The sequence below is a fragment of the Lagenorhynchus albirostris genome, chromosome 13 (genome assembly GCF_949774975.1).
Source record: "Lagenorhynchus albirostris chromosome 13, mLagAlb1.1, whole genome shotgun sequence".
Lineage (NCBI taxonomy): Eukaryota > Metazoa > Chordata > Mammalia > Artiodactyla > Delphinidae > Lagenorhynchus > Lagenorhynchus albirostris.
The window spans coordinates 10,074,990-10,087,699 of record NC_083107.1 but is presented as its reverse complement, the minus strand read 5'-3'; the positions used below and the strand labels follow the sequence as shown (position 1 = coordinate 10,087,699).

At 43.0% G+C, this 12,710-nt stretch overlaps 2 protein-coding genes across 6 annotated transcripts in view; both read left to right on the top strand.

Annotated features, from left to right (window-relative positions):
• Positions 1–5,104: 5,104 nt before the first annotated feature.
• MTLN (mitoregulin) lies at positions 5,105–6,152 on the top strand. Of its 2 annotated transcripts, none has more exons than XM_060169085.1 (2): positions 5,105–5,440; positions 6,059–6,152. In XM_060169085.1, the coding sequence occupies exon 1, from the start codon at positions 5,133–5,135 to the stop codon at positions 5,301–5,303; it is 171 nt and encodes a 56-aa protein (XP_060025068.1). In that variant the 5' UTR covers positions 5,105–5,132; the 3' UTR covers positions 5,304–5,440; positions 6,059–6,152. The 2 variants fall into 2 exon arrangements, with proteins under 2 accessions (XP_060025068.1, XP_060025069.1); XM_060169086.1 differs by having other exon boundaries at positions 5,105–5,531.
• A 3,179-nt stretch (positions 6,153–9,331) lies between these two features.
• Positions 9,332–12,710, top strand: part of NPHP1 (nephrocystin 1) — a 73,868-nt gene continuing 70,489 nt past the window's right edge. For all 4 annotated transcript variants that reach the window (XR_009543989.1, XR_009543987.1, XR_009543988.1 and 1 more), the window contains exon 1: positions 9,332–10,006. Coding sequence is in view for 1 of the 4 variants with exons in the window: in XM_060168460.1 (XP_060024443.1) it covers positions 9,938–10,006 (69 nt within the window). In the remaining 3 variants the exon portion in view is untranslated. The remainder of the gene's footprint in view (positions 10,007–12,710) is intronic.

Below are 12,710 nucleotides of genomic sequence, written 5' to 3'. Positions count from 1 at the left end.
AAGGATGATTCTGAGGACGACAGAGCAGAGAGATGCAAGTATCCAGGTCTCTGAGGGCCTTGGGAAGAGGCTGCTTTTTGGTACTTCCATCCTTAGAACTGTCTAACCTTTGCACTGAGAATTATGTGAGCTATATTATAGGACTCAGGAGACAGAATGTGGTAGATCTGTATGGCTGACAGGAAAAAATCTGCAACATAGTACATGGTGGTAGTTCCCTGCATGGAGTTTGATATCTTTTGTATACATTTTTTAAAGGATGCACATACCTATATTTTCTGATAAATGAATAAAATATTTTCCTGGAAGGATAATCAGGAAACTAATCAGCGTTTACCTTCGAGCACACAGCTGAAACAACAAGGGGTAGAAACATGAAGGGAGAGGGACTTTTTCCTCTTATTTTATACTTTTCTATAAGGTGTCATTTTTCACTGTATTTCTATCTTACTTTTATGTGTTCACACATGGTAAGATCAACAGGGATGTGGGATGGAATTTAATCAGCAATTTTGTCTGTTTCATGAAAAAAATATTTTCTGTAATGGAAAAAATTACAACTCTGGTCCTTATGTCTGAAAACGCCTGTTCCTGGCAGCATCTCTGCTGGTGGGGACAACACACCTCCACAGGGTGAGAAGGAATCCGATTTAGAAAGCACAACCTTTAGAGGCCAGTTAACACAAAGCACACCCTATTACAACCCTTTGAGGTACTGTATTGGTTTGCTAGGGTGGCCGTAACAAAGTGCTACAGACTGAGGGGCTTAAACAACAGAAATCTGTTTTCTCACAGTCCTGGAAGCTAGAAGTTCAAGCTCAAGGTGTTGGCAGGTTGGTTTCTTCAGAGGCCTCTCCCTTTGGCTTGTAGATGGATGTCTTCTTCTCCGTATGTCTTCACATAGGTTTCCCTCTGTGCATGTCCGTGTCCAAGCCTCCCTTTCTTATAAGGACACCAGTGGTTACTTGCAAGGTATTGATGGAAACCATTCCACACCACTTCCAGAAATTTCCATTCAACAAATACTTATTGAAAACCTTTTGTTTTCCAAACACTGTATCAGATGCTTGACAAATATTCACCCTAATGACCTCATTTTAACTTAATTACATTTGTGAAAACTGTAACTCCACATAGGGCCACATTTTGAGGTGCTGGGGTGTTAGGACTTCAGCACATGAATTTGGTATGCGGGGGACACAATTAGGCCCATAACAGGTATTGGTTACCATCCCCACTTTAGAGTTAAGGACATGGAAGCTCAGAGAGGAGAATCAAAAAAGGAGGTGAAGGAGTTAGTCATGCAGGTATCTGGGGGAAGAGTATGCCAGCCAGGGGAACTGCACATGCAAATGTTCGTAGGTAGCACCGAACCTTGTGAGCTCAAGAAACAATGAGCAGGGACTTCCCTGGCAGTCCAGTGGTTGAGACTTCACCTTCCAATGCAGGGGGTGCTGGTTCGATCTCTGGTCGGGGAGCTAAGATCCCAAAAGCATTGCGGCCAAAAACCCAAAAACATAAAACAGAAGCAATAATGTAACAAGTTCAATAAAGACTTTAAAAATGGTCCACATTGAAAAAAAAAAAAAAAAAACAATGAGCCGAAAAACAAATGAAACAGTGAGCAGGCCAGTGAGATGTAAGAGGAAGAGGAGAGCTGACCATGCAGCGGCTTTGGGCACTGCAGAGTTGGAGCAGAGGCATTGCATGGTCCACCTTCTGATTTCAAAGGCTCACTCGGGCTGCTGTATTGAGAATAGAATGTCATGGACAGATATGGAAGCACAGAAACCTGATAGGGGCTATTGCAGTATCTCAGGTAAGAGATGATGGTAGCTTGGGTGCAGTGGTAGCAGTAAGGTGAGAAGAAGTTTAATTCTGGTCATATTTTGAAAGTAGAAATGTTGATGCAAATAATCAATAAACAATCTATAATAAGAATAGAAGAGAGTTTTATTTGAGTCAAACTGAGGACTATAGCTTGGGAAACAGCCTCTCAGTAGCTCTGAGAGACTGCTCTGAAGGGGTAGGGGAGGAGTATATATACATGATTTTTTTTTTTTGGCTAGGAAATACACGTAGTCAAGCATACATCTTGGTAAAAGATTACTGCCAATCACAAAGAACACATATCACAACTTAATGATTTTAGTGCCTTTCTATGTAAGAGAAGATGCAAAAATCTGGGGTCATTGAAATTCTTTCTGAGGTATGCATCTTAACTACCTAAGGACCATCTATTCAAATCACAGAATGACCCATCCATTTTTTTTTCCTGCATTTCCCTCAGGGGGTACTCTAGGTGGGCAACTGCAGTGGGTTGCTACTTATCCCTTTGTATTACTAGATGGTGGGCGATTTCTTTAATGCTTAATGCAGATGTATAATGTATGCTTGACAGGCCATAAGACAGGCTGTTTTAGTTAGCATAAAGTTCAAGACACATCACGTATAAGCCAGAATGACTTCCCTGTACCTCAATATGTGAAGAGTTCTTCCACTAGAACCTACAGGATTGACTAATAGATTGAATGGAATATGAAAGAAAGAGAAGGTTTCTGAGGGTTTTTTTTTCTTTTTTAAAGGCTAAGCTACATACTTAACTGTATATTCCAATTCATCAGAGTGTGTCATAATTATTTTTTTCCCTCTCTTTCACTCTGCACTAAGCTGTCTGGGGGCAGCTGTTGTGCCGTATTCACCTCTACATTTCCAATACCTACTGAAACATTCAAGAAATATTTGCTAAGTAAATGATCATTAAGCATGGCAGACTTGAATTCACATTGGACCCGATACTGTCTTTGTCATCACCCTAGTAAGATAGGTTTCATCTCAAGTATGAAAGTCCAATTGCTGATATCTATAGAGAGGCTAGGTCAGGCCTGTGCTCTAAAAGAGTTCAGGCTCCATGTGCTGGTCTCCCTTTCGTGACTGTATCTGTTTTCTATTGCTGTGTAACAAATTACCACAACACACATTTATAATCTCAACTTTCCATGGGTTAGGGGTCCAGGCACATGGGTCCTCTGTTAGGGTCTCGCAAGGCTACAATCAAAGCATCAGCCAAGCTGTAATCTCATCTGGAGGCTGCACTGGGGAAGAATCTGCTTCCAAGCCTATTCATGTTACAGGCAAAGTTAATTTCCTTGTGGTTGTAGGACTGAGGGCTCTAGCTTTTTGCTGGCTGTTGGCTGGAGGCATGCTGCTGTTCCTAGAGGCTACCCATATTTCTTTACTATATAAGCTTCTCCAACATGTTTGCTTACTTCATCAAGCCCACAACGGGAGTCTTCAGTCTGTTAAGAAGTTTTATATCACATAAGGTATATCACATAAGGAGTGACCTCCCAGCAAATCACAGATCAGCCCATACTCTAGGGGAAGGACTTAAGACATGAACTTCAGGAGTGGAAATTGTTGGGGGTTACCTTAGGGTCTGTCCACCAGAATGAATTTCATCATTAGAATTTGTTTTCCCTCTATCCCCACAACTCTGACCCAGTGTTAGTTGTGGAATAGAATGGCTCTCTAGACCTTGCTGTCCAGTATGGTAGCCACTAGCCCCTTTTGTGACTAGTGTGACTGAAGAACTGATTACTGAATTTTTAAAAACAACTTAATACAATTTAGTTTAAAAACCAATACTCGGGGCTTCCCTGGTGGCACAGTGGTTGAGAGTCCGCCTGCTGATGTAGGGGACACGGGTTCGTGCCCCGGTCCGGGAGGACCCCACATGCCGCGGAGCGGCTGCGCCCGTGAGCCATGGCCGCTGGGCCTGCGTGTCCGGAGCCTGTGCTCCGCAAGGGGAGAGGCCACAACAGTGAGAGGCCCGCGTACCACAAAAAAAAAAAAAAAAAAAGAAAAAAAAAAACCCAATACTCGGACTTCCCTGGTGACACAGTGGTTATGAATCCGCCTGCCAATGCAGGGGACACAGGTTTGATCCCTGGTCCAGGAAGATCCCACATGCCATGGAGCAACTAAGCCCATGTGCCACAACTACTGAGCCTGCGCTCTGGAGCCCGTGTGCCACAACTATTGAAGCCCGCGTGCCTAGAGCCCATGCTCCCCAACAAGAGAAGCCACTGAAATGAGAAGCTCACACACCACAACAAAGAGTAGCCCCTGCTCACTAGAGAAAGCCCGCACGCAGCAATGAAGACCCAAAGCGGCCATAAATAAATAAATTTATTTATTTATTTTAAAAAAGATACTCAACTCAGATATTGGAGAAATTTTTACATGTGTTTGAAACAATGTGGGTACATGAATCTAATTTTTGGTGGGTTTTTTTTGGTTTTTTTTTTTGGCGGTATGCGGGCCTCTCACTGCTGTGGCCTCTCCCGTTGCGGAGCACAGGCTCCGGACGCACAGGCTCAGCAGCCATGGCTCACGGGCCCAGCCGCTCCGCGGCATGTGGGATCCTCCCAGACCGGGGCACGAACCCGTGTCCCCTGCATCGGCAGGCGGACTCTCCACCACTGCGCCACCAGGGAAGCCCCATGAATCTAATTTTTCAATTAACTTTTGTGAATTCTAGAAACTGATCAAGTCTCTCCACCGAAAATTTAGTGTTCAAATTGAGATGTGCTGTTAATTATAACATCTACACCAGATTTCAAAGTCTTAGTATAAAAAAAGAATAAAAATATCTCATTAATAGCTTTTCTGATTACATGTTGAAAAGATAACATCCTTTATGTATATTAAGCTAAGTAAAATACGTTATTAACAATAATTTCATCTGTTTGCATTTTTTTAAATGGGTTCCCAGAAAATTTAAAGTCACATATTTGGCTCGCATTCTTCTGCTGAGAGAAAATACAAAGAGGTTGAGCTGACCATGAGGCTGGGAAGACGCACCACCGTAGTTAGCTAATAATAATAAATCAAGGCAACATCTGATGAATGCCAAACAAGTATGGTAGGGGTTCAGAGGAGGTAACTGTGGGGCTATCCAAGGGCGGGGCAAGTCTTCATCAGCAGGCGAGATCGACGAATCTTTAAATTGCAAGAGCTGCGCGGCAAGGCGCGCCGGGCTCTCACGGCCCGCGCCCCGCCCCGAAACGCCCTGCGCCTTTTGACCCGGCCGCCGCGCCGTAGGTCGCGCTGCAAGCCTGGGAGCCGCGATGGTGGATGTGTCCGAGAGGACGTTGCAGCTGTCCGTGCTGGTGGCCTTCGCCTCCGGAGTGCTCGTGGGCTGGCAGGCAAACCGGCTGCGGCGGCGCTACCTGGACTGGAGAAAGAAGAGGCTGCAAGACAAGCTGGCGGCGACGCAGAAGAAGCTGGACCTGGCCTGAGATCCCCGCGCTGTCGGTCCCCGCCGGCCACCGCGCGGCCACCTCGAGGCCACCTCGCCTCACCGGCGCGGGGCTCCAGCCGAAGCCAGGCTCGCCTCACTCTCTCCGCCCGCAGTGCCGGGCTCTTGCCGGAGTCGGTGAGCAGTACTTACAGCGACGCCTTATGGGGAGACTTCGGGGACGGCCGGATATCTTGGGATAGGAGGGTCTTTGGAGAGCCCACAGGAGGTGACTTGTCCCCCCAGGCACCAGAAAGAGGAGGAAGTTCTGTTTTCCCTAATAACTCACATTTTGGTATCGTAGTTCAGTTCACTGCGTGTGTTTAATGGGACTGTCTTAACAGCGTGCAAAGTCGTTGCACCTTGGCAACATTAAGCTTCAAAATGTAAAATACTGGAAAGAATAGAAAATGAAAAAAAGGACCGTGGAGGTGTTCCTACCACACCCTTCCCACCTCCCCACATCAATTTATTTTTTAAAATATCCTTGGTAGCACCATAGTACATCTTTGCATTCATGTTTTGTCATCTCCAGTCTAAATTCTTAGGTCCTTGGCAGGCTGGCAATGGCTTGAAAGTCAGGAACCTTGAGTCTAGTCCTGGCTTTTTCATCAGAGCTCTGCAAATTTACAGGGTCGCAGTTTTCTTATCTGTAACACCAGATCTTCTTGTTCATGGTTTAACTAAACAATAGAATAATTTGAAGTTAACCATTATGTATTCCTAATTTTTATTTCTCTTTTCTGTTTCCAGCAGCTTGTTGAAGATGGATATAGAGAACTGGACAGAAATAGTTTCTCCTTGCACTTTATGAATCAATTTTATTTTTAAAATAAAAAAATTAAACATATTTGAACCTTTTATTAAAAGGAAAAGGAGTATCTTGCCTCCCATGCAGCTTACTGAATTAAGAGATTTGATCCTCAAAACTTATAATTACTGTCTTTGGTCAGATATCTTGTTTTCTAAAGAATCTATGCTGGTTCCTTGGTACAACTGCAAAGCAAAGTTGGTCTAGGAACCACTATGATTCCCTTTGGTTAGCAGTTTTGCTGGACTTATTCTGGAAAGCAAACGGCTGTGTAAAAATAACTGAGGTAAGGGTAATGTATGTAAGACCTTTACACATCTGAGGCTGACAATATACTCCAAGCACAAAGTATAAGTTTTTACTGATAGAAGTTTCATTTGTGTCATTATGGAGTATACATGTGAAGGAGAAACCTCATTGAATAGACCTTAGTGATAAATCCCAACTACAGTTGACCCTTGAACATGGGTTTGAATTGCACAGGTTCACTTACATGTAGATTGTTTTCAATAAATCTATATGTAAGTGGACCCCTGTCCGCTTACTATCCATGGCTGCTTGAGTCTGTGCCTGCGGAAACATGGATAGGAAGGGCCAACTGTGGCGCTTGAGCAGCCTTGGATTTTGGTATCCGTGGCAGCTCCTGGGGTTCCAGGATGATATCCTCCGATGATACCAAGGGATAACTGTGTCTGAAAATCAAGAGTGACCAAGTCCCAGGTTATTTTTGATTTTCCAGAGGTGTTTTCTAGAACACTGCCCTTGCTCATTCCTATAAAGATTCATTTTGTTTCTCAGTAAATTTAGAATCAGCTCCGTATTAACATAAGAAAATTCGGGAAAGTTGTTTCCACAGAGAGCTTTTTTTTTCTTCCATTTTAGGAGGGCCGTTAGGCTTTATTACTTCCAACTTCATCTGCATTCTGTGAATGCAGTACTTAAGGACCGAAATGTTGGTTCTTAGAGCGCCATTCCATCTGGGCTGCAGGTGGCTGAAGTATCTGAGTCACCATTCATCACTGAGGGTCAAAGAGTTGAGGCTCTTTGAGACAAGGTAGGTTTCTTACGGCACATCCACGGTGCCTCCAGACTGTTGGTATGTTCCTGGTTAAGCATCTAGGTTATGACCAGTTCTGCCCGTATGGGCCTGTTCTTGTGCCACGTTCCTGGTGGACCTGGTCTTTCCTTTCCCATTACTTATGTGCAGCACCCAGACACACTCGTCTCCCTCTCCTGTCTCACCCCAATGTTCTGTTATCCTGCCCCTCTGGGCCTGTGCTGTTCACCCCCGAGGGCTGTCTAGTCCTTACGCGGTTTTCAGCCACCCTACACCACTCAGCCTGCCCCTCGTTTTCTGCCTACTGCCTCTTCACACTGTGCCCATGTGTTCCCAGCCCTGTGGTGGACAATTCCCCCCGACATTGCCTCTCACTGTTTCACCTCTAGCTGTCTACCCCTTGCCCTACTTAAATGTGTTTGGTTTTTTCCCTGAAACTGTTGGCTTACATGGAGATGTTACATTTTCCATGTTAACCACTAGTCTGGAAGCTGTTAAATTCTTTTTCAGTATCTCCTGTGAGACAGCGGTACAAAGTTGATATACGTTGTAACACAGAGTTGATATACATTGTAACACACTGATGGAAGAAAATCATAACGAGTTTTATGAAATAGCTTGTTCTCGGGAGAAGCAATGGCCATGGTTTGCTTTGGTTTTGGCTACCTCACTTCAAAACGGTCTTGTAGGTTACTCTGATTTTCATAATGGCATCAAGGGATGACAACAGAAGCAGTGACTAGTGCTAAAGCGACTATACTGAGCATTACAAGTCAAAAGAAATGTAAGTTAATGAAAAAGAAGGCAGCTAGCTGAGTCATCTCACTCCTTACGGCGTGGTGAATACCTAAGCGGTATTTCTCAAACTTGAAGGTGCACGTGAAACACTGGGGTATTGTTAAAATTTAGATTCTGATCCCGTGGGTCTATGGTGAGGCCTGAGAATATGCATTTCTAACAGTCACCCAGGTGATGTGGATGATACTGATGCAGGAATCATAAGGAATAAACGCTGCTCATGCTGAATAGTGTATAAAAATGTATAAAATCATAGCATCTTTCCACGCGAGATGAACAAGAGTAATAAACCTTTTTTGCACCCTTCCTCATACATATATACACGTGTAGGGGGTTTATTTTGTTTATTTTTACCAATGTAGAGTTTTACCATCTTCATGACCCTGTAACTTTTCCATTTAAAATATGGAAATCCCTATAAAGTAGGTAGATTTTTTAAAAAAATTTTATAGACATATATAAAATAAATGAGGATTTCATAAATGATGGGTTGTCTTTAGTGTAGTTTTTTTCTTTTTGCTTACCTCTAACAAGAAGTACCGATTTATTAATCCATCACTTAGAAGTACCGATTTATTAATCACTTAGAAGTACCGATTTATCACTTAGAAGTACCGATTTATTAATCCATCTAAAAATACTTTATAGTACTTACTACTTCCTCATTTGTTGTTAGATTTTCAGTGGAAAAACTATGGCTGTTTAAGTGAACTTTTAAGTATCATGAGCCATGATGGAGAAATTAATTCAAAGTAAAGACATGAGATACAAAAAAGAGTAGAATGGATGAGTATATTAGAGTATGTCATACAATGAAACATCAGAGAGCAATGAGAATGAACAAACTACAACCCACGCGATGATATAGATTCATTGCACAAACAGGTTGAATGAAGGAAGCCTGACAAGGTGCCAGTACACTGCGTGATTCCATTATTCAGTTTAAAAAAGAGGCAAGACAGATTTTTACAGTTAGAGATTGGGATAGTGTTTACATTTGGTGTACGGGGTGGAGGTGGGCAGGGACTAGAAGGAGGGGAAGACCACTAGAATGCTGGTCACATTCTGTATCCAAATCTGGGTTATGTTACTTACATGGGGGTGTGTTCACCCTGAAAATTCAGTGCAGTAGGCGCTTTTCACTTCTCTCTATTGAAGAAAAAAGTTGCAAATAACATGGCAGTTGGGCCTGTGGAATTACCTTGTGTGTTGTACTGAAGAACACATCAGTGTGGTTCATCTTTTGAAAAGTGAGCTCAGGTCGTCATCCTTATTCAGTGTAGTGGAAAGAGTTTGGGAATTGGATTTATAGGACTGAGTCCCACTTGGGGAAATGTTATTACAACCTCCCTGAGAGATGTAAAATGGAGCTCATAATTAGGTGCTCACAAAATTGCTGTAGAACAGAGTCACCATCCTCCCAGAACTCAGGATGGACCATGTGCAAAACTACAATGAAGTGATACTTCAGCAGTATCCCGAGTGGCAAAGAATTTAACACTGCCTTTTTGAAGTGAGAGTATGCGCCAGAACCACGTATCCCATTAAGGCCATATAGGAAAGCTATGCTTGCAGTTAATTTAAGACATTGAGATGCTTAAATTGTATCTTAAGGTTAGTTTAGAAAAACTGGTGTCAGAAAACAACTGCCAAAACGCCCAGTACCCCAGGAGGAATGTCGTGGTAGTACTGGGTATTATGGGACTTGTAGTTTCGGACGCCGCGGGGCATTCCCCCTCATCTCCACCCCAATCCTTTCGGACTGGCGAGAAAAAGGTGAGTAGCTGGGCAGTGAGCTCAGGACCTGCGGGCTGGCGGAGCGGCTTCCTCGAGGGAGAATCATCCCCACACTCCTCCCGCACCAGGCAGTCGGGCTGTGAGGCGGGCGCGCGGTGATGGCGTCACCTTCCGGTGCCGCCGTCTTGGTTTCCCTGACGACCGGCGTGAGCTCCGCGCCGAGGCGAAGGAGATGCTGGCGAGGCGGCAGCGCGATCCCCTCCAGTCACTGCAGCGTCGCAATCAGGAGCTGAAGCAGCAGGTATCATCTGGCTGTCCATTGGGATACCTGGGCTCTGGCGGCGGGCGAGCTCTGGGGCGCACCCTAACCCTGGGAGCCTACCCAACCCACTTCAGTTTCCAAGTTGTAACCTACCCCACCCCCAGCATCAAACTGATCCCAGCACCAAACTGATTCTAAGCCTTCACACTCCCAACCCAACCCCGGGGAGGCTAGAAAATCGGGACCATCGACTAAGTGCTGCTCTCCCCCGCATCTCACCCTAACGGGTCTATCTCCAACCTAACAGCTCCCCTTAACCCATCTCACCTCCAAATCTAAACTTTTTTTTTTTTTTTTTTTTTTTTTTTTGGGTACGCGGGCCTGTCACTGTTGTGGCCTCTCCCGTTGCGGAGCACAGGCTCCGGAAGTGCAGGCTCAGCGGCCATGGCTCACGGGCCCAGCCGCTCCGCGGTATGTGGGATCTTCCCGGACCGGGGCACGAGCCCATCCCCTGCATCGGCAGGCGGACTCTCAACCACTGCGCCACCAGGGAAGCCCTACAAATCTAAACTTTTAACAATAATTATTCCAACCACCTCTGCGCCCAACATCACTCTCCTCCACTCTCCATGCCTCCTTTCCGTTATCCCTCATCCAGTGGAGCTATTGAGTGTTTTTGCTTCACATGAATCCCAGCGAAATATAGGTGTCAAGGAATAGTCCTAATATATAAGAAAAATAAGACCTGACAAATGAACAAAGGACTTGAACTAAAGGAGAAATACTAGTAACACACAAATATGAGAAAAGTTAACTTAAAAGATAATCAAGTAATTGCAAAGGAAGTAAGAGATCACAAACACTTAAAATATCACAATACCCGGTATTGGGGAGGCTGTGATGAAACAGGCACTTAACACTGCTGCAGGGTATAAGGCACAGCATTTCTGGAAAGCCGTTTGACAAGATGTAGCAAGTATTCATGCTCCTAAGCTGGGAATTACATTTCCAGGAATTTACCATATATAATAATAAAAAATTGAGACACAGGTTGAGGTATGGAGGTATTCATCATAGTATTACTTATAATACAAAAGGGTGGATGCAACTTAAACAATCAGTAGTAGGGGAATGGATAAATAACGTTGGGATATAATAGATTAAAATTTTAAGGAGATTTTAACATGTTAGGGAAAATATTTGTGATAAAATGTCAAGTTAGAAAAATATAAAATTGAATATACAGTATTTCAATTTTAAAATTTTATATGTAATATACATATAAAAAAAGATGGAAGGAAACATGCCAGCATGGTAACTCTATGTGGCAGAATGCTAATGACTATTATGTTTCGCTTCATACTTTTTGATATTTTCATAATTTTGGGTTGGGGTGGGGAGACTTCCCTGGTGGTCCATTGGTTAAGACTTCGCCTTCCAGTGCAGGGGGTGTGGGTTCAACCCCTGGTCGGGGAGCTAAGATCCCACATGCCTTGTGGCCAAAAAACAGAACATAAAACAGAAGCAATATTGTAACAAATTCAATAAAGACTTTAAAAACGGTCCACGTTTAAAAAAAAAATCGTAAAAAAAAAAAAAATTAAGAAAGGGAATTCCCTGGTGGTCCAGTGGTTGGGACTCCATGCTTTCACTGCTGAGGGCCCTGGTTCAATCCCTGGTCGGGGAACTAGGATCCCACAGGCCGCGTGTCATGGCCAAGAAAAAAAAATTTTGTAAGAAAAAAGTAAGTAGTAATTAATGTGTTGTTAATTTATTTTCTGAAATTCCTATTTTACTTTTTATTTTTCATTTGATCTATTACCAAATATTGTTTCCACTAAATAGAATTATTTTATAAACTTTGGCAGGTAAGAGATGTACTGAATGCTCGTATTTTATCCACTTTTGGACTTTCACTTAAAAAGTACAAAAGATGGGATGGATAAATGTTTCTTAATGGACTCTATTGGAATTATAGTGGTACAACAAAATAGAATACTCTTCTGGTAGAAATAAAAATAAAGCTTGATGAGACATTGACTTAAGCTAAGCTTTGGCCAGATGCTTAATATGGTTTTGTATTTAATTTTAAATTTAGTGGGACATTGAGAGAACCAGGAAATGTTGTAGAAGTAAACTAAAAAAATTATAATTATTACAAAGATGTAACAAAGTAAACTGTTGCCAGGATTATTCAAGTCGGAGACAAATTGGCTCCAGAGCCTTTTGATACCCTGAATGTCTGTGAAGGACTCTGTAGGTAGTGTGAGCTCATTCTTCCCTGGCCCCACGGAAGACACCTGAAGCAAAAAATGGAACAGATTTCCAACTTGGTATCCATGGGACAAGTGATCAAGAGCCCATCTGGGTCATGCCTGTGATGACCGACTCTGTTAGCATGTGTGTGAATTTTGTAAATAACAGATGCAAAATGGCAAGAGTAGAGAATTTTTATTTCTCTTTTTTCATCCACTTTATCTTCTCCACAGTATCTACAGAATGCAAAAGATGTATGTGCCTCTTTTGTGGGTATGTTGGCAAAGTTACACATAGTGTTTGGAAATTACTAAATCACAATATAAGATATAAGAATGAGGATTAAAAAATTTGTGGTTTATTCACATAATGAATACTACTCAGCAATAAGAAGGAATAACCTAATGATACACACAACAATATGGAAGTATCTCAAAAACATTCTTGTGAAATGATTACACAAATGAGTACATACTTTCTGGAGTAA